The 21,599-nt window shown below is 38.9% G+C and overlaps 2 protein-coding genes across 5 annotated transcripts; both read left to right on the forward strand.

The window, feature by feature from the left end:
• Nucleotides 1-83: 83 nt before the first annotated feature.
• On the forward strand, nucleotides 84-21,316 carry LOC141701862 (F-box/kelch-repeat protein SKIP6-like). 4 transcript variants are annotated; one of them, XR_012566928.1, is made up of 3 exons: nucleotides 84-1,610; nucleotides 20,374-20,426; nucleotides 20,685-21,316. XR_012566928.1 is itself a non-coding variant. In XM_074505475.1 (2 exons), exon 1 carries the CDS (start codon nucleotides 443-445, stop codon nucleotides 1,601-1,603), a length of 1,161 nt encoding a protein of 386 aa, XP_074361576.1. In that variant the 5' UTR covers nucleotides 84-442; the 3' UTR covers nucleotides 1,604-1,610; nucleotides 20,685-21,316. The 4 variants fall into 4 exon arrangements, 3 of the variants coding, with proteins under 3 accessions (XP_074361576.1, XP_074361575.1, XP_074361577.1); XM_074505475.1 differs by lacking the exon at nucleotides 20,374-20,426; XM_074505474.1 differs by lacking the exon at nucleotides 20,685-21,316 and having other exon boundaries at nucleotides 20,374-20,654.
• On the forward strand, nucleotides 18,942-19,697 carry LOC141701864 (secreted RxLR effector protein 161-like). The gene has a single exon (XM_074505478.1). It carries the CDS (start codon nucleotides 18,942-18,944, stop codon nucleotides 19,695-19,697), a length of 756 nt encoding a protein of 251 aa, XP_074361579.1.
• Nucleotides 21,317-21,599: the final 283 nt, after the last annotated feature.

Here is a 21,599-nt window from a genome sequence, read left to right on the forward strand (position 1 = left end):
AGTTAAAATCTGAATTTGGAGATCCATGCCAATATGATTAGCTGGTAGGTGCATTGAGACAGAGGGTGAGACCCCAGCTTTGCTCATACCAGACAGATATGATCTTCTCAATTCACGCGTGTACAAAAGGTAATTATAATAAAATATACGTCGTATTTCTAGAAAATGTACAGAGTGGGTAGGTATGAACATTGACCTTCCAGAAAAACTGCTGAGTTTGTTAGAATACTAATATTCGAGTTTGTTAGGATACTAATATAACATTGTAGAAAGGACCTTCCTCTACCACCTTGGGATTTTAAAGTGACTGGTTTCTTGACATGGTATCTGAGGCTTCAAATAGCTATTTGATCCTTTTTTGTGTTGTGATCAACGAGTAATATATGAAGTGTGGTCCAAGCAATATCTTCTAGTGCTATTCAGTAGAAAAAAGAGAGAAAAGATGTCTAAGCGAGTGGCGATTATGCCGGCTGCCACCACCTCTGTCTCTGATCCACCAGTTCAACGTCTGATCGCGGACCTTCCAGATGAAATGTCTCGCCTAATTATCGGATATATTCCAAAAGAAGAACATGATGTAGTTGCCCTTGTGTCAAAAAAATGGAACTCTGCCTTAAGTCCATTGGAATGGTCCAGCACTCGTTCAGAGCTGTGCTTGGAGAAAGAATCTCTTTACATCAGATTCAAAGTAAATTCAACCTACTTATGGCGCATCTTTAATCAAAGTCAAAACCCCCAGTTGCGTTTAAACCCTGATAACTTCAGTTGTTCTAGTTTCCCTAATGATCCTATCAATTTACAAACATCTGGCTCTACGTTCGCGGTATTAGGCACTAAAATTTATGCATTTGGAGGTACAAGCAATGATATTCCGATAAATAATGTGTGGACTTATGATTGCAGTACTGATGCTTTAGAATGTGGACCTGAAATGCTACTAGGTAGAGAGTCTGCTGTTGCTGAAGTTGTCAATAAGGTTATTTACGTGATGGGAGGGCGTTTGAGTGAAGAACTTGATGAAAATTTGAACCAAGTTGTTGATGGGATTACACATGTGATGGGTTGGATGGAGAAGTTTGATTATGATATTGGTGTCTGGCAGAAGGTATCAACTCCGATTAATATTAGTAAGATGCGGGTTTCCACAAGTTGTGTTGTAGATGGTAGAATTTACGCGAGGACAGTTAATAATTGGATAGTTTTTAATCCAACTACAGAAGAGTGGAGTGTTATTGAGTCGAAAAAGAGTAAATTAAGGTGGAGGGGAAGGCCTGCAGTTTTAGCAGGGGTGATATATTTTCAACGATTTACAGGCGATATTATTGGTTATGATGTCGGAAAAAATGTGTGGAAGGAGCTGAAAGTGAGGTTACCAAAGTTTTTGGATGGTGTTACTGTGGGTACCTTGGATGGGAACTTGTGTGTGTTGTGGGAAAAACAACATAAAACAGAAAAGGGTGTGAAGGTGGACATTAAGTGTGTTGAGATTGAGGTTTCCGAGGCTGGTGATGGTGAATTAAACGGGCTGGTTTTGAGGGAACGTGTGATCATGCAGCTTCCTTCTAAGTCATCAGCTGTGCATTGCCTGTCAGTGTACCTCTAGCTTTCAGGTCATTTATCTTTATCAACTCTAGCTTTGTTATTCACCTTTGTGCACATTTTGAATACTGTTTTGGCAATTCAGTGTACTCTGCTGGCATGATGTAACAGAATTGTGCACAGATATGGCCTAAAGGACTATGTAACGATATGAGAATTACTTATTTTAATATAGACTATAATGATGTACTTGCCTGTAAACTTATTGAAATGGTAATGTGCTTCGCAAAGATTGTTGTCGTTAAGGTTTTCATTCAGTTAGGATGTTCTTGACAGCATATAATGAAGGTTTTCCACCTTTTTTAGTACACAGTTGCTATTCGCTAAAGCTAATGTCGTAAAGGTAGGAAAACGCTCTACTGTTTCAGATACATCTAATGTTGGGTTTATTAATCTAAACTCGGTATAATTCCCCAGAATCATGGATGCTGCTGGATATGGCAAGGTGACACAATCGCTGGTGCATGGCTGGAGAATCTGCAGAATCATTAAGAGAATAAATCTTACGTTCATTTAGGCTTATCTTTGGCTCTAGTTTATTTCTTTCCTACTTTCATGGGATATCATATATCTCTTTTCCTTTATATTGTAATCGTCTTTCATAATAATAAAGTGGTGGTTTCAGAGTAAACTTTGTTCTTCTCCTAGTACAAATACATTACAGATTGTATTTTTCAATAATCTGGTATCAGAGCTTGGTCACGAGTTGATGCCCAAGTACATGCCTAGAGCATTACAGATGGAGACAGACAAGAACAACGAAGGAAGGATCCAGTTAAACTACCCCATGTTGACTCGAGCAAATTATACGGCTTGGGCTATGAAGATGAAGGTGTATATGCAGGCCCACAGTGTTTGGGAGGCTATATCACCAAAGGATCCTAAGGCAACGGAGGTTGATGAGAAGAAAGACAAGGTCGCGTTGGCGGCAATATACCAGGCTATTCCGGAGGACGTACTCCTCTCGATTGCAGACAAGGAATCAGCCAAGGGAGCGTGGGAGGCTATCAAAACACTGTGTCAAGGTGCTGATAGAGCCAAGACGGCAAAAATACAAACCCTCAAGGCAGAGTTTGAGTCTATGACTATGCAGAACACAGACTCAATAGACGACTTCACCATGAAATTGAACGGATTGGTGACCAACATACGCTCACTGGGAGAAACTGTTGCAGAAAGCTATGTCGTCAAAAAGATCTTAAGAGCAGCCCCTTCGAAATTTTTACGAATCGCCTCCACTATAGAACAATTTGGAAATATCGAGAAAATGACTGTGGAAGAAACGGTGGGATCACTGAAGGCTCATGAAGAAAGAATCAAGGGACAAACTGAGACAAAGGAGGGAAAGTTACTTCTCACCAGGGAGGAGTGGGTCGAAAGAGAAAAAGAAGAGAGCAAGCTATTGCTTACAAAAGAGGAATGGATGAAATATTCAGTCAAAGGAAACGTCGAGACATCGCATGCAAGGAACAGGGCAAAAGGGTACATACGAGGAGGACGAGATAAAACTAAAGTGCGATGTTTCAACTGTAACACTTACGGTCACTATGCCGTGGAGTGCAAAAAATCAAGACGAGAAAGGGAAGACACTGATGAGGCTCATTTTGCCCAGATACCTGACGATGAACCGGCCTTACTTTTGGTTGAAAGGGAAAAGAATGGTACGGTGATCAACGAGGAACGAGTAAAACCGAAGTTGGGTCAAGGAGAAAACGAACAAATGGAATCAAATTTGTGGTACTTGGACAATGGTGCAAGCAACCACATGACTGGCCAGTACTCGAAATTTGATAAACTTGACACAGGGATAACAGGTCAGGTAAAATTCGGTGATGGCTCGATGGTTCAAATAAGAGGCAAGGGATCAATCACATTGAGGTGCAAGAATGGAGAAAACAGGACACTGACTGAGGTATATTATATTCCCTCACTTAGAAGTAATATAATTAGTCTTGGACAACTCTCAGAGAATGGATATAGAATATCTATCAAGGGAGAGTATCTCTGGGTTCATGAAGAACAGGGTGCTTTGTTCATGAAAGTCAAACGGTCTCCGAACAGATTGTATAAAATCATTATCTACAGCGGCGAGACGAAGTGCTTGCTGTCGAGAGATGAGAATGAGAATTGGCTGTGGCACTCTCGCCTAGGCCATGTAAATTTCAAGGCGATGAAGCTCATGTCCTCGACAAATATGGTCTGTGGAATGCCAAAGATAGATCAACAACATGAAGTTTGCACTGGATGTTTGATGTCAAAGCAAGTCAGAAAATCATTCCCTCAAAAATCGAACTTTTCAGCAAAGAAACCGCTTGAACTAGTCCACGGTGACCTGTGCGGACCTATCACACCATGTACTCCAGGAGGTAATAAATACATACTTGTCTTAATTGATGATTATAGTCGTGTTATGTGGACCTATTTGTTGAAGAACAAAAGTGATGCATTTGAGGCTTTCAAAAATTTTCGTGTGTTGGTTGAGAACACTCCTAAAAGGAATAAAATCATGACTTTCAGAACAGACAACGGTGGAGAATTCACTTCAAAAGAGTTTTCGAAGTATTGCAAGGAAACTGGAATTACTAGACACTTCTCTGCACCCTATTCGCCTCAGCAGAACGGCGTGGTTGAGCGACGTAATAGAACACTACTTGAGATGTCACGAAGCCTACTGAAGGAGATGAACTTGCCAAATCATTTTTGGGGAGAGGCCGTGCGTCACTCCACTTACTTGATCAATAGACTTCCCACACGTGCACTAACTGGAATTACGCCATACGAAGCCTGGTCGGGAAAGAAACCACATGTTGATCATCTCCGTGTCTTTGGCTGTGTTGCCCACATGAAACTGCCCGGTGTAAATTTGAAAAAACTAGACAGCAGGAGCAAACCAGTTGTCTACCTTGGGAAAGAATCGGGTACGAAAGCTTTCAGACTGTATGACCCTGTGACTAAGACAATTTCTGTGAGCCGAGATGTAGAGTTTGAAGAAAGAAGAGCTTGGAATTGGGTTAAAGAAATGGAAGAAACACAGTCACCAACCGGTACCTTCACTGTATTTACAGGTGGTTTGGATGAAGCAACCGAGATCAATGAAAATGATGCATCGAGTTTGAATGAAGAGTCGACACCAGACCCTGTACCGAGGCACTCAAACGCTGACGGTGCCTCAGGTAACTTTGTAAGCCATAGTTCGACGAGTAGATTCTCTGGAAGTGAAGCACACACACAGAGTTCTCAGACTTTGGCCAGACAAGCTTCGACATCAACGCCAACTACAAACTCAACAAGCTCTGCAGAACAATCTCGAAGGTACAGGGACTTGAGTGATGTCTATAATGAAACTGTGCCGTTCGAGTTGGAAGATGAAGAACTTTTCCTCATGGGCGTAGATGAACCAGCAAACTACACACAAGCAGTGAAAGAAAGTGAATGGACAAAGGCAATGGAGATAGAAATGGATGCAGTAGAGAGAAACGGAACTTGGGTTCTGACAGAACTACCTCGAGACAGGAAACCCATTGACTTGAAGTGGATCTACAAAATCAAACGAGATGCAAACGGGAACATTGTGAAGTACAAGGCCAGGATCGTTGCCAAGGGATATGTTCAGAAGCAAGGCGTAGATTATGATGAAGTTTTCGCTCCAGTCACACGTATTGAGACCATACGATTGTTACTCGCAATTGCAGCAAAAGAACAATGGAAGGTGCACCATCTGGACGTGAAGACGGCTTTTCTGAACGGAGAAATTAAGGAAGAAGTCTACGTCAGACAGCCTGAAGGATTTGTTAAGCATGGAAAGGAACATCTAGTTTATAAGCTCATAAAAGCACTGTACGGTCTTCGTCAAGCTCCAAGGGCCTGGTACTCCAAACTGAATAAATGCTTAGAAGAATTGGGTTTTGTCAGGTGTGCATACGAGCAAGCTGTGTACACAAAGAAAACAGGAGAGGGTGTACTTATAGTCGGCGTATATGTCGACGACATCTTGGTGACAGGTTCAAGCATAAAGGAAATTGAGGAGTTCAAGAGGAAGATGGGACACAGGTTCGACATGAGTGATTTGGGGGAGCTAACGTACTATCTGGGCATTGAAGTCATGCAAAGAAATGGCTATATCCAGCTAAAACAGTCAGGGTACGTGTTATTCCTAGAAGACTAACAATGAGATTTACAGAAGGGGGGTTGAATGTAAATCTCAAAACTTTTTCAAGTTTTGAGCAGTTTATAAAGTTGTGTGTTCAAGAAGAACAAGTGTGTGAATTGCTTTAAGCTAATACAGACAGATATATATTCAAGCACAAATGTAAAGAACACAACAGACCTTAAAAACTTTTCTGGTGGATTTGTTGTTCCACCAGAGATGGTGTATTAGAAAATCTGTGTTCAACAATGTTGATCACAGCTGCATCCTAGTACAAACTAGATGAATTTTCTCTCAAGATATTTCTTAACAGCTCTGGAAAAATCTCTCTCTAATTACTAGCTTCTTCTTGGTTCATATATATTACCAAGTGTACAAGTGAAAAACAATATAAAATTACAATAGTAAAATAAGTTCTTCACTTGCTTCTTTTCCTGTTCACTCAAGTACTTTGTTGACTGTTGCAACTTTGTACAAAAGAAGAACGGCTGCTTTTTCTGTTGATCCTGAAATTCGGCTACCACATCTCAGTTTTCTCTGTCAACCCACGTGCCTCTGCTTGTAGGTACAACTACCACTTATCAACGGCTGATTAGCAGAACATCCGTTGAAGCTTTCATCCGTTGATGACTTCATCCGTTGAAGGATGTTATCCGTTGAAGCTTTCATCCGTTGATGCTCTCATCCGTTGAAGGATGTTATCCGTTGAAGCTTTAGAGACATCCGTTGAAGCTTAGCTTCTCATCCGTTGAAGGTCTTTTAAGTCATCCGTTGATACCACTTCATTTATACAAAATTACAAGGCATGAAATATTTACAATTGGCCTTCCTATCTGCATATCATCTAGTAGTCAACATGACTCATAGTTTCTCTCAACTTCTAAGAATTACAATTTTAAATACAGAGACTGAAATATGCTACAATACTAGACTTATTTCTAAGTAAAGCTACACCATCAACGGATAGCCAAAGTGGTCTTATCCGTTGAGGCTACAGACACTAAATTTCTACTTAAGTGTTTTGTTAAACATATCATCAAACTAATGCACATATATTCCTAACAATCTCCCCCTATTTATGTCTATAAGAACTGTAGGCATAAATTCAGGGTTAACTTGATGATAACAAAACACTTAACAAATATTTGAATTGAAACTAAGTAGAAATATAAAAAGTGCTGCAAAAGTGTATGTACTAGGAGGTAATTGAAGATTTACAGTATTTCCAAGGGTGCTCCTCTAGCCTGAGCAAATCATCATTTTCTTCTTTGTTCCCTGGTTTTCTTTCCTAGCCCTTTGTCATTTCCCTCAATTTGGAGTTGGAGTTTTCTGAAGAATTCAGCTTCATCTTCATCACTGATATCCAACTTAGATTGCATTTCCTTGAGAGTTTCATTGCTGGCAATCTTGAGTTGGTCTTCAAGTCTGAAAAATCTTCTGACTCCTTTGTCATCTCTAAATTCCATCAACCAATGAGGTGATTTGTGAATTTTAGTTCCCCTTTCTTGTATGAGTAAGGTTCTGGGCAAAGCATTTGGTTCCCTCCAAGTCTTCCTTATGTTGGCAATCTTGTTGAGAATTTCAGTCTTGGCTGTTCTGGTAAAGCCAGAATCCTTTTTGATGGCTGAAAAGACTCTGATCAAGGTAGAGTAGCCTTCATTTAGAATCCTGTGGAGAGGCCATGTTCTTTCCCCAGCTCCTTTATATCTGAACACTAATCTTTCTGGTAACTGTCTGTAGGCAGCTATTCCCCTTACATCCTCCAGCTCATCCAGATAGAGTTCAATGTCTGAAATTTCTTTTATGTCACAAATGTGAACATAATCATCTTTAGAAATGGGTGACTTAGGCTTAGGTTTTTGTTTTTGAGTGAATTTCTTAGAGGTTGTGGGAGGTGTAGATTTTGGTTTTCTTTTCTGTTTCTTTGGTGGTGGAAGAGTGGTTAGAAAGGTAGGCAATGTGATGTTGTCCCAATCAATAGGTTCCTCTTTTGGAATGATTGGTTCACCATGGATATTTATAGAGGGATCAGTAACAAAAGGTTCAGGTATGGAAGGTAGTGGTTTAGATATAGATTTGGTATCTTCAGGGTTATCTTCACTCCTTCTGTGTGCCTTGGCCTTTCTTCTGTTTCCCTTCTGCCATTCCTCTCTTTCCTCCATATTTTCACCAAATATGCTCCCAAGAACCTCATCTAAGTTAGCAATCTTTTCTTCACCCCTGACTTCAATTCCTTTCATTTCTTCAACTTGGCTTGACTTTAGCTGTTTTTCAAGCTTTGCTTGTGCTCTTTTGTCAGCCTTTAATTGCTTGGCTTCTTCTTTCTTAGCTATTGAGAATTTGGGATGTCCTTGCATCACACATATGCTCTTTCCCTCTCTAATGATAATAGCTCTATTTCTCCTTACAGCCTCATCCATGGACTTTTTGAGATAGGCAATACTCCTGCCTAAGATCTTGTTCTCATCATCTTTTGAAGGAGGAAAGTCCACTTCTTTTAAAGGATTCTTTGTTGAGTCCTTATTGGATCTTTCATTGGGCTTGAGGATTATAGCTTGTAGCTCTTTGGAAGAAGCTTCTCCATCCTTAAGACTCCCTACTGGCATGAGCTCCATGTTGATTGGTTCAATCTTTGTGCTAAATTTCACAGATGTTGATTTATTTTGTGTAGAACCAAACACCAATTGCAACCTTTCATCAATTCTCCTCCATTGTTCTTTCATTTGTATTTCAGCTGCTGCTAGCTGAATCAAATCAATTCCATCAGATTTTCCCTTGATTTGAATGATTGGAGAGGTAGTGATGGCAGGAACTAGCACTTTAGATATCTGAATCTTTGTAGAGGGCTCTCCTTCCCCTTCCCTTTTATTCTCCCCCTTTTTGTTATCATCAAGGAGAGGGGTCAAGCCTTGTGCTTTTGCCAGCTGCATTAGGAGATTGGTTTGAGATTGTTGGTTGAGAAGAAGGGTGGCCACAGAATCTTCAATTCCTTGAACTCTGTCTTCCAACTTGGCCAGCCTTTGTTCAGTAACTGATTCCTTTTTCAATCTCGAAACCAAGTCCTGCAAAGTACCATAGGGCATGACTGAATCCAATTTTTCTGAAGTGAAGGATTTCAAGTCAGCAATATCTTTCCTGAGATCATTTAGACTCATATCTTGCTTTACTTTCTGCAACTTCATGAGATGCAGTGAGTCCAGGTGAGCTTGGAGGATAGCCTTGATATTTGCATTTGAAGTGTTCTGAATGGCCTGTTGAATAGTGATGATTTGTTTGACCAGGTGGACATTGAATTCACCTGTTCTATGCTCCTTAGTCAGGGCCCATTCAGGTAGATTAGGAATGGAACTAGGGTCTTCATCTCCCCCTATGTTCATGCTTCCATCAGAAGAAATAGAGTCATCATCATCAGAATTTACTCCAAATTCCTCAGATGGCTCACCAGCTGTAGAAGGCATCCTGTTAATAGCAGCTTTATCCCTTTGAAGAGATTCTGTTGAGTGCACTAGATGTAGTGTCCTCTCTGCCTCCTCATTGCCCTGAGCAGCCAACAGTTGATAGGCTGTCACAGGATGAGTAAAAGTGTCAGCATCCAAGGAAATGTTATCAATTACAGCTTTGTAATGTTGCTGAAATTGTCTTTCCTTTTCAGCATCATCCACAATCATTGACTCATGAGCAATGGCTGGTTCCACCCTTGTATCAACTGTACCTGCTTTTCTCTCTTTTTCTCTATGTTCTTGCATCAGGGGCTCCCCCTGGCTCACACATCTCACTCCCTCACCTTCACCTTCTAAGGTGGTACTCCACTCACTGACTTTTGCCATGCTGGAAGAAATAGCATGCATTTTTGTGCTCTCAATCTCTCCTTTTGCCTGGGAGCAACCCAGCCTCTCACTCAAATTTTCACTCCCTGCCCTCAATCCTAAAAGTGATTGCACAGTATTCATGTCTTCTACACTTGGAATCATTTCAGTTGTTTGTGTAGAGACTATCAACGGATGTGGAATATCCGTTGAAGTTGAAACTGTTGTTATCAACGGATAACTGCTGTTAAGCTTATCCGTTGAAGAGCAACCACTTGTCAACGGATGAGTGATATCCATTGAAGAAGGAAAAGAAGATGAAATTGAAAGTGATATAACTGTTGAATCTGTATAGATTGATTTGATATGTGTTGATACAGATCCTTCAATTATATCTGAAAGAATTTGCGGGTGATCCAACAAATCATCTAAAAGATGATGATCACCTGTATTTGAGTGGGGCTCCTCCCTGAGTTGTAAAGAGGGAGAATCAGGAATTGATGGGAATAGCATATCCACATCCAGAGATGGTGAAGAAGTATTTGGTGATTGATGTGTAGTTATTGTGAGAGAATGGGGCTGTGACTCCACATTTATTGGAGTCACATCAAACTGAGTTTGAGAAGGCACAGAGACAGATGGATGTATCTGTGCAGTGCGTGCACCCTGTGTAGAAGATTGGGTTCTAGCCTTCTTTCTTCTAATAAAGGCTTTTGTAGGTGAGTGTTTGGCTTTAGTGTCCCTCCCTCTTTTGTTCTGTGTTCCTGGTTGGGAACTCTTTTCAATAGTAACATCCTTTTGGGAGGATGCTACTAGGGATGTGCTAAAAACCTTTTCAACCACCACAGCTTTTTGAGAAACTGGGGCTTGGCTAGCTTGGGAAGCACTCAACTCTCCTTCCTTATCCTGGGGGTTTCTTTGATGTTCACCCCTCCCCTCACCACTCACACCCTGTTCACTTCCCTCAGGGTTAATGGTTGTTGTTACAACTGTTGTCTTTTGAGAAACAACAGAGGTGGTTTTCTTTGTCTTGGATTTTGAAAGTTTAGATTTGGTGACCTTGGTAGAAATCTGTTGGGGCATTGACACAGATTTCATGGCCACACTAGAAGATAAAGAAATAGAGGGGTTGGAAGAAGTAGGAGTTGTAGAAGCAATTACCTCACCTACCTGGGGTGCATTCATGATTGGTAAATATACCAATTGCACACTGCTGTTAAGATCCATTCTCTTCAAGTCTGCAAGAACTCTTTTCTCTTGTGCCCAGCACTTGAGTTTATTATTCTCATTGATTATGACTAAACCTTCAGCAACATGGTTAGCCAATAACATAAAGAATCTAGCATAATAGATGTTATTAGATCTATTAGCTTTGTTACCTAATCTAGTACCTAATTCTAGCATCACATAGTTGCTAAAGTTAAAGTACCTATCAGAAACAAGCATATAGAACATGTTAACAAGAGATGAAGTTATGGCATCAAAATTACTAATTTTCCCAGAGAAAACCTTTATGAAGGCATCCCCAAGAAAACTCCATTCTTTCCTAAGGCCTTTTCGTCTAATACCCCCTAAATTAGCAGAGTTAAGAGAGTAACCTATGGAATCTAACATGCTGGATACATCACTATCAGTGTGTGGTGTCATGGCATTGTTCTCAGGTAATTTAAAACATGCTTGTAAGTCATCACAGTTAATACAGTGATTTTTACCTTTGAGAGTGAAGGAGATAGTCATATCCATGGAGTTGAACTCAGCAGTTGTCCAAATCTCTTCAACTACTTCACAGAAAATCGTTGGGGCTTCCAGCATTGCATAGCTAAGTTTACAGTTTTTGATGAAGTCCATCATTTTGTGATAATCTGAGTGGGCTTCATTCTTCTCTACCAGAGCTATGAAATTATTCTTCTCGTAGATGAACCCAGATTGAGACATAATCTTCACGACTGGTGCCATTGTTGTGAGTAGAAATTGCAGAGAATAACTTGAGGGTTTTGCAGAGAGAAAATGGTAAATGCTTGAAATTCTAAGAAAGCGTAAAGTAATAATGAACAATCAGAAGGGCTTATATGCTTTCAAAGAAAAAAAAATAAATAAAGGATTAATCAATAAATAGGTGTTAGTGAATTTCAGCCGTTTAAGAATAAACTGTAAGTATTCTAATAACTACCTTTAAAACCAATACATACAGATGTATGTATGGTATCAACGGTTAAGAAAATAGAATCAACGGCTGTGAAACACCTCAAACGTCTGATGTGACATTTCAACGGATAATGTAAATTGTCATCCGTTGAAAGGTACTTCAGCTTTATCCGTTGACGGATAAAAGTTCCAGAGATATACTTGTCTTTCAACGGATAATGAATATCCGTTGATAGAGCAATTTTGACTTTCAACGGATAGGGAACATCCGTTGATGGAATAAACTTTGTTAAAAGTCAAATTTGTTCTAGCAACTAATATATTTCAGGCTCCACATCAAATTGCAAAGAAGACATGAATTTTAAGAGTAATTAAGCATACCTAGCTCACTTACCAATCTTGTGAATGTTGATTCATCAAGTGGCTTGGTAAATATGTCAGCAATTTGTTGTTCACTTGGAACAAAATGTAGTTCCACTGTACCATTCATGACATGCTCCCTGATGAAGTGGTACTTAATATCAATGTGCTTGGTCCTTGAGTGCTGCACAGGATTCTCGGTTATGGCTATGACACTTGTGTTGTCACAAAAGATAGGTATTCTATCAACATGAAGTCCATAATCAAGGAGTTGATTCCTCATCCATAACATTTGAGAACAGCAACTTCCAGCAGCAATGTATTCAGCCTCAGCTGTAGAAGTAGAGACTGAATTTTGCTTTTTGCTAAACCATGATACAAGCTTGTTTCCCAGGAATTGACAGGAGCCTGTTGTACTTTTCCTGTCTATTTTGCAACCTGCATAGTCTGCATCTGAATAACCAATTAGATCAAAGCCAGATTCTCTAGGATACCAAATTCCTAAATTTGGTGTACCCTTGAGATATCTGAAAATTCTCTTGATAGCAATTAAGTGAGACTCCCTAGGATCAGCTTGAAATCTTGCACACAGACATGTAGCAAACATTATATCTGGTCTGCTAGCAGTTAAATATAAAAGTGAACCAACCATGCCTCTATAACTTGTAATGTCCACAGACCTTTCAGTCTTATTTAATTCAAGTTTGGTGGCAGTGGCCATGGGAGTTTTTGCAGATGAACATTCCATTAAGTCAAACTTCTTTAAAAGATCATGAATATATTTAGTTTGACTAATGAAAATTCCATTACTAACTTGTTTAATTTGTAAACCAAGAAAATAGGTTAGTTCTCCCATTAGGCTCATTTCATAATTACTTTGCATTAGCTTAGCAAACTTCTTACAAAGATTATTATCTTTAGAACCAAATATTATGTCATCTACATAAATTTGAACAAGTATACTAGAGCCATTAACATTTCTAAAGAAGAGAGTTTTATCAACAGTACCTCTAGTGAAGTGATTCTCCAAAAGAAATTTTGATAATGTTTCATACCAGGCTCTAGGTGCTTGCTTCAGTCCATAGAGTGCTTTCAACAGATAATACACATAGTCTGGAAAATTTGGATCTTCAAATCCTGGAGGTTGACTTACATAGACTTCTTCCTCTAATTTCCCATTTAGAAATGCACTCTTGACATCCATTTGATAGACTTTGAAATTGGCATGGGCTGCATAGGCTAGAAAGATTCTGATAGCTTCAAGTCTTGCAACAGGAGCATATGTCTCATCAAAATCTATTCCCTCTTGCTGAGAATAGCCTTTAGCAACCAATCTGGCTTTGTTCCTTATGATAATGCCATTTTCATCCATCTTATTTCTGAATACCCATTTTGTATCAATAGGACTCTTGTTCTTTGGTTTGGGTACCAGCTTCCAAACTTGGTTTCTCTCAAATTGGTTTAGCTCTTCCTGCATAGCTAATATCCAATCTGGATCCAATAAGGCTTCTTCCACTTTCTTAGGTTCCTCCTGAGATAGAAAACTACTATACAGACATTCATCTTGAGTAGCTCTTCTTGTTTGCACTTTAGATGATGCATCACCAATGATCAGTTCAAAGGGATGATTCTTGGTCCATTTCCTTTGAGGTGGAAGATGAGCTCTAGATGAGGTGATCTCAGTATTGTCATGATGTGAGATAGAGTTTTGATTAGTTGAAACTCCCCCTGAGTTGTTGGTCCTTTGCAGGGAACTTGGAGTTCCATCAATTAATGATGTAAATTGATTATCAGTTGATGAGCTATGATCAACGGATGCTTCATTAAGTACTTCAACGGATGATGCACAATGTCTTTCAACGGATGCTGAATTTTGTGCATTATCCAGGAGCAAATTTTGTATTCCTTTTGAAGTGTCGTCTCCATCAATCTCTTCTTCACTATCATCACAATATATTTCAATATTGTCAAATTTGAGTCTCTCATAATGTTCCTCATCTGTTAGTCCATCAATCTTTTTATCATCAAACACAACATGCACAGATTCCATAACAATGTTGGTTCTTAGATTGTAGACCCTATAAGATTTTCCAGCTGAATAACCAACAAATATTCCTTCATCAGCCTTTGCATCAAACTTCCCTTTATGGTCAGATTGATTCCTTAGTATAAAACATTTACATCCAAAGACATGAAGAAAGTTTAGAGTTGGTTTTCTTTTCTTGAACAACTGATAAGGAGTCATGCCTTTAGCTTGATTGATCAGAGAAATATTTTGAGTGAAACAGGCACAATTAACAGCTTCAGCCCAAAAATATGTTGGTAACTTTGATTCTTCAAGCATTGTTCTGGCAGCCTCAATTAAAGATCTGTTCTTTCTTTCAACTACCCCATTTTGCTGAGGTGTTCTTGGAGCTGAGAACTCATGCATGATTCCATTTTCTTCACAGAACAGCCTTAATGTCAAATTCTTGAACTCAGTTCCATTGTCACTCCTGATGTTTCTTACTTTCAAGTCAGGATGATTATTGACTTGCCTGATGTGATTGATAATGATTTCACTTGCCTCATCCTTTGATCCAAGAAAATAGACCCATGAGAACTTTGAGAAATCATCTACAATCACTAGGCAATATCTTTTTCTTGCTATTGACAATACATTGACTGGTCCAAACAAATCCATATGTAGCAGCTGTAATGGTTCATCAATTGTTGTTTCAAGCTTCTTCTGAAATGATGCTTTCCTTTGTTTGCCTTTCTGACAAGCATCACACAGACCATCCCTTGAGAATTCAACAAGAGGAATTCCTCTTACTAAGTCCTTTTTGACTAGTTCATTCATTGTCTTGAAATTCAAATGGGATAGCTTCTTGTGCCATAGCCAACTCTCAACTGAACTTGCTTTGCTGAAAAGACAAGTAATAGATTCTGCATCTGTAGAGTTGAAGTCAGCTAAGTACACATTTCCTTTTCTAACTCCAGTTAGAACCACTTTGTTGTCTTTCTTACTAGTGACAACACAGGCTTCAGAATTGAAGGAAACTGTATTCCCTCTATCACATAGTTGACTGATACTCAGTAAGTTGTGCTTGAGACCATCAACTAATGCAACTTCTTCAATGATGACATTCCTTGTTGAAATCAAGCCATATCCCATAGTAAACCCTTTGCTGTCATCTCCAAAGGTTATGCTGGGGCCAGCTCTCTCTTTAAACTCTGTGAGCAGGGAGAAATCTCCAGTCATGTGTCTTGAACAGCCACTGTCCAAGTACCATAGATTTCTTCTATATTCCTGCACACCACAAAATCAATCAATTTGATTTTGGTACCCAAGTTTCCTTGGGTCCATTCTTGTTAGCCTTTCTCCTAGACTTCATTCCTCCTGCATCTTTAGACTTAGGTGAGTTTGAGTCAACCTTGGTCTTAGATGTGGTTGGTTGAGGTGTAGGGTTAGTCACAACATTATCCAGCACATTTATAGTATTATTAGGCATGGATTGTGCATACATGTTATTCCACATTGGCATATTGTATGGCAATTGAGGCATACTGAATGCAGCAAGATAAGAATTGTTAAAATATGGCATGTTTGCAAAATGTGCATAAGGATTTTGTTGAGACATAACAGGCAGAGCATGTAGAGGTGATACAGACATGTTAGGCATGGAAGAGGGTACAGTTATGGGAGATTTCTTAATAGATTTACAGTTAGCAGATAGATGATTAACACTACTACAATGCACACAGCTTTTTCTAGGAGCATACTTGTCAGGTGTGTAATTGTTATGTTTGTTAACTCCTACCTTCCCATTTCTGTTGGATTTCCTTTTGGATTCCTTTTTATCCTCAACCATCTTGAGCCTATTGTTTAACTGTTCTAAGGTCATGTGCCCTACATTCACCTTTCTGACATCTTTGGATGTGCTTGCTCCTTCTTTGACAAAGTTCTTTGAAGTTGAACCAAACTTTTTGTTGAGTTTCTTTAGATTTTCTCTTTTAGAAACATCTGCCTGTTTTAATTGAGGAACCTTCAACGGATGTTCCTTTTCTTCCTTCAACGGATAACTTTCATCATCCGTTGATTCCACATCCGTTGACAGTCCATCAATTAATTCCAGTTTCTTTTTATTTTTATCCCAGGCAGTTTCACAGAATGATTCAATTCCTTGGACTTTGGCAATTTGAGCACTTACATCCCTAGATGTTTTCCAGGCTTTAATCACCTCTTGCTCTTTCTCTAATTGATTGGAAAGTATTTCTACTTTCTTAATAGATTCAGCTAGTTCATTTTCAACAGATACACAATGCAGCTTAGTCTTTTCTAGGTCAATTAACTTATCTTCTAACACAGCATTTCTATTACTTAAAAACAGATTGTTCTCTTTAATCCTACTATTTTCTTTAGCAAGAGATTTAAGAGATACACGCAAATGATACAGTTCAGTAGACATGTCATTAAAAGCATCATTGCACTCTTCTTTAGTAAGCTGTGTTATATCAGTAGTAATTACCTGGTTGCTTGATGAACTAACTTCATTCTCCTCAGAATCAGCCATGAGAGCCAAGTTAACATATTCCATGTCTTCATCCTCTTCTTCTCCATCAGCTGCCCAGTCTCTTTCTTGAGTAATGAAAGCCCTTTCCTTCTGTTTGAGCAGATCAAAATATTTCTTTTTGTAATCTACTTGATCAAACTTCTTCTTTTCAGAGGTTGGCTTTCTGCACTCACTTGCAAAGTGTCCACTCATACCACAATTAAAACACTTGAACTTGGATTTGTCCACCATGTTCTTATGGGGTTTAGTGGCTCTAGTGTTTTTCCTGAACTTCATCTTTGCAAATCTCCTGGACAGAAATGCAAGATGCTCATCAATACCATCAGAGTCATCTTGACTGGAGTTGTCTTCATTTTCAGCAACTTGCCCTTTACCCTTGTCTGATTCTGGATTTCTTACACCATCTTTGGAGCTTGATGTAGATCTCACAGTTTCTTTTCTGCATTCTTTCTCATTTTCAGCTACCAATGCAACTGAACCTCCTTTCTTTCTCCCCCTCTCCAATACCTCATCCTGTTCCAACTCTAGTTCATAAGTCTTCAAGATTCCATATAATCTTTCAAGAGTAAAGTCCTTATAATCTTGAGAGTTTCTTAAGGAAACAGTCATGGGTTTCCATTCCTTTGGTAAGGATCTCAAAAATTTAAGATTTGAATCCTTCACCTGGTACACTCTACCATACAGCTTCAGTCCATTCAACAGTTTTTGGAATCTATTGAATGTGTCATTTAAAGATTCATTTTCTTCAAAATGAAAGTGCTCATACTGTTGAATGAGAAGCTGCATTTTGTTCTCTCTTACTTGTTCTGTACCTTCACACAGCAGCTGAACTGTGTCCCAAACCTCTTTGGCAGTTGAACAATTTATCACATTATCAAACATATCCTTGTCAAGACCATTAAACAAAATGTTCATAGCCTTCTTATCCTTGTGGACTTCTTCTGTGTCTTCCATTGTCCATTCTGCTCTAGGTTTTGGAATGGATTGACCAACATCAATTGTGGCCGTAGCAACTGTGGCTACTTTGTGGGGAATGTGAGGACCATTCACAATGCAGTTGACATAACCTTCATCTTGGGAGAGTAGATGAAGGTGCATTTTCACCTTCCAGTGGTGATAACTGTCTTTGTCAAGAACTGGGATCTTTACTCCAATATCCTTCTTACTCATCTTTGTTAGATTCCAAGATCTTTAAACTCTTTGTGTGTCAAGAGCCTGCTCTGATACCAATTGTTATTCCTAGAAGACTAACAATGAGATTTACAGAAGGGGGGTTGAATGTAAATCTCAAAACTTTTTCAAGTTTTGAGCAGTTTATAAAGTTGTGTGTTCAAGAAGAACAAGTGTGTGAATTGCTTTAAGCTAATACAGACAGATATATATTCAAGCACAAATGTAAAGAACACAACAGACCTTAAAAACTTTTCTGGTGGATTTGTTGTTCCACCAGAGATGGTGTATTAGAAAATCTGTGTTCAACAATGTTGATCACAGCTGCATCCTAGTACAAACTAGATGAATTTTCTCTCAAGATATTTCTTAACAGCTCTGGAAAAATCTCTCTCTAATTACTAGCTTCTTCTTGGTTCATATATATTACCAAGTGTACAAGTGAAAAACAATATAAAATTACAATAGTAAAATAAGTTCTTCACTTGCTTCTTTTCCTGTTCACTCAAGTACTTTGTTGACTGTTGCAACTTTGTACAAAAGAAGAACGGCTGCTTTTTCTGTTGATCCTGAAATTCGGCTACCACATCTCAGTTTTCTCTGTCAACCCACGTGCCTCTGCTTGTAGGTACAACTACCACTTATCAACGGCTGATTAGCAGAACATCCGTTGAAGCTTTCATCCGTTGATGACTTCATCCGTTGAAGGATGTTATCCGTTGAAGCTTTCATCCGTTGATGCTCTCATCCGTTGAAGGATGTTATCCGTTGAAGCTTTAGAGACATCCGTTGAAGCTTAGCTTCTCATCCGTTGAAGGTCTTTTAAGTCATCCGTTGATACCACTTCATTTATACAAAATTACAAGGCATGAAATATTTACAATTGGCCTTCCTATCTGCATATCATCTAGTAGTCAACATGACTCATAGTTTCTCTCAACTTCTAAGAATTACAATTTTAAATACAGAGACTGAAATATGCTACAATACTAGACTTATTTCTAAGTAAAGCTACACCATCAACGGATAGCCAAAGTGGTCTTATCCGTTGAGGCTACAGACACTAAATTTCTACTTAAGTGTTTTGTTAAACATATCATCAAACTAATGCACATATATTCCTAACAGTACGCGAAGAAAATCCTCAATAAAGCTGGTATGCTGCAGTGTAATTCAGCAAAGATTCCGATGCACCCCAAAGAAGTCATTAACAAAGATGAAGAAGGAATAGCAGTAGACCCTACAGCATACAAGAGTATGATAGGAGGTTTGAGATACTTGGTGCACACCAGACCTGATCTGGCGTATTCTGTGGGCATTCTAAGCAGATTCATGGACAGACCCACACAGTTGCATCAAGGTGCTGTAAAACGCATACTCAGGTACGTAAAGGGAACGATTGACTTCGGACTGGTATACTCACAGGACAGTGACAATGAAGTGCTGATTGGATATTCCGACAGCGATTTGGCTGGCAATATAGAGGACAGGAAGAGTACCGGAGGCATGGTGTTCTACCTTAACAAGAGTTTGATAACCTGGACATCCCAGAAACAAAAATGTGTCGCACTTTCTTCATGCGAAACTGAGTTCATGGCAGCCACAGCTGCAGCTTGTCAAGCTGTTTGGTTAAGGAAATTATTAGCTCAGATTACTGAGTATGACATTGGCCCAGTCACTCTCTTCATTGATAACAAGTCTGCGATTGACTTGGCCAAAAATCCGGTGTTTCATGGGAGAAGCAAGCATATAGACATTCGGTATCACTTCATACGTGAGTGTGTAGAGAACGGAGAAATCACTGTAAAACATGTACGATCTGAGGAACAGCGTGCGGACCTACTCACAAAAGCCCTTGCAGCTGTAAAATTCGAAATCATGAGAAACTTACTTGGCGTGGTAAAGTGCATTTAGACGAGTTTAGATTAAGGGGGAGTTTGTTGGGTTTATTAATCTAAACTCGGTATAATTCCCCAGAATCATGGATGCTGCTGGATATGGCAAGGTGACACAATCGCTGGTGCATGGCTGGAGAATCTGCAGAATCATTAAGAGAATAAATCTTACGTTCATTTAGGCTTATCTTTGGCTCTAGTTTATTTCTTTCCTACTTTCATGGGATATCATATATCTCTTTTCCTTTATATTGTAATCGTCTTTCATAATAATAAAGTGGTGGTTTCAGAGTAAACTTTGTTCTTCTCCTAGTACAAATACATTACAGATTGTATTTTTCAATATCTAATACATGGATCAGATCACCTATTCAGATCATTTATCAGGGCAGGATAGGCTATATCGCGCATTCTCCTTGTTTTATTATCTGAGCTATATCGTTTAATTTCTCTGCCCGTTTAATTTCTCTGCTCCACATCTAAAATTCCACTTGTGATTTTTTGCTATTAAGATATCAGTACTTCCATTCCGTTTTGAGTAGACATTGTTTTTAGTTTGATTGGACTTTTTTACATACGATCTTAAGACTCTTTCGGATAACACTGTATCTTGTTCCTATTATGATGGCACAGTAGAAATTCTTCTTGGTTCTTGCCAAATTTCTTCTTTACTTCATTAATTGGCCAATTTGCAGGTAATCTTTGAGAACCCTAGTCCCTGATTCTTTATTTTGGATCAGTTGTCTTGGTGAGTTTGTTGCTTCTTCTGAACCTGACCAAACTAGATTTTCTGTGAAGTTGATGAACATCGAATTTTGAGAAATGAATTTTCGCATTGGATCACTGGCTCTGGCATTATCTTTAAGCCTACCGAGATCATAAATCTGATACTATGTCAACTTCACTTACACACCTGCAATTTTATTGACAACGTGGTCTGGTTTTGCCAGTTTATAGTCAAATATCCATTTGTCTAAATCTTTTGATATCTGTTTCGAAAATGCAGGAGCCTGTTGCCTTCTCAGGAAGGATGTCTGCAGACCTTCAAAAGCTTTATTTGAAGAAGATCCACTCGAGGGACAAGTCACTACTCACTAGGACTATTGAAGCAATTTGAGTTCCCCATCATTATTGTGTAGCGCGATACATATGGATTCATGTCATTTTGTTTGATACTGATCTGCATATTTGATTTGGATCAGACACTGATATGTGCCTGGTTGGACAGAGACGTTTATTGATCATGTCACACAGCTAGTACATCGATGATATGAATAATGTCAGTTCTCAGATCAATACTGCATCTACTTCTTTCAGCAGTATAAACAAAAAACTTCTCGAGCATCAGAGTTCTTCCCAGTGGACTCAGAAAACTGGGAAACACAAACAGGATCACACAACGCTAACGAGATACATAAGCTTCAACAATTTAATTTGTTTAACTACATTTCAGCACATTGAGAGGATGTTATTGTTTTTGTTCCTCAGAATTGATCTGCATTTGTCTTTAGGGGTGTTCGCCGTGCGGTATGGTGCGGTTTGGACCAAAACCGCACACCAAACCGCGGGTGCGATTTGTCCAAATTCTCAAACCGCAACCACACCGCGCAAGTCTTCAACCGCGCAAACCACACCACGAAATTGCTGTGTGGTGCGGTGCGGTTTGAGCGGTTTAAATTATTTAAGAAAATAATAAATTTTAGTACGGGCGGTTTACAATTTTCAATATATCAATAAATGAATTAATAAATAAGTTCTAAGTTGATAGTATTACTTCAAAATACAATTTTAGTAAATCTCATGAACTATAATTTATATTTTTTTGGCATACATCAGATAAAATTTCAAATTATTTTAGAAAAAATAATATAACATCCAACCATCCATTATAAGTTACAACAATACTACATAAATGCTTATT

The sequence above is a fragment of the Apium graveolens genome, unplaced genomic scaffold, assembly GCF_009905375.1.
Source record: "Apium graveolens cultivar Ventura unplaced genomic scaffold, ASM990537v1 ctg446, whole genome shotgun sequence".
Lineage (NCBI taxonomy): Eukaryota > Viridiplantae > Streptophyta > Magnoliopsida > Apiales > Apiaceae > Apium > Apium graveolens.

Excerpts from the sequence above, each read along its gene's own strand:
- LOC141701864 (XM_074505478.1), top strand. The coding sequence starts at position 18,942 with ATGCTGCAGTGTAATTCAGCAAAGATTCCGATGCACCCCAAAGAAGTC.
- LOC141701862 (XM_074505475.1), top strand. The coding sequence starts at position 443 with ATGTCTAAGCGAGTGGCGATTATGCCGGCTGCCACCACCTCTGTCTCT.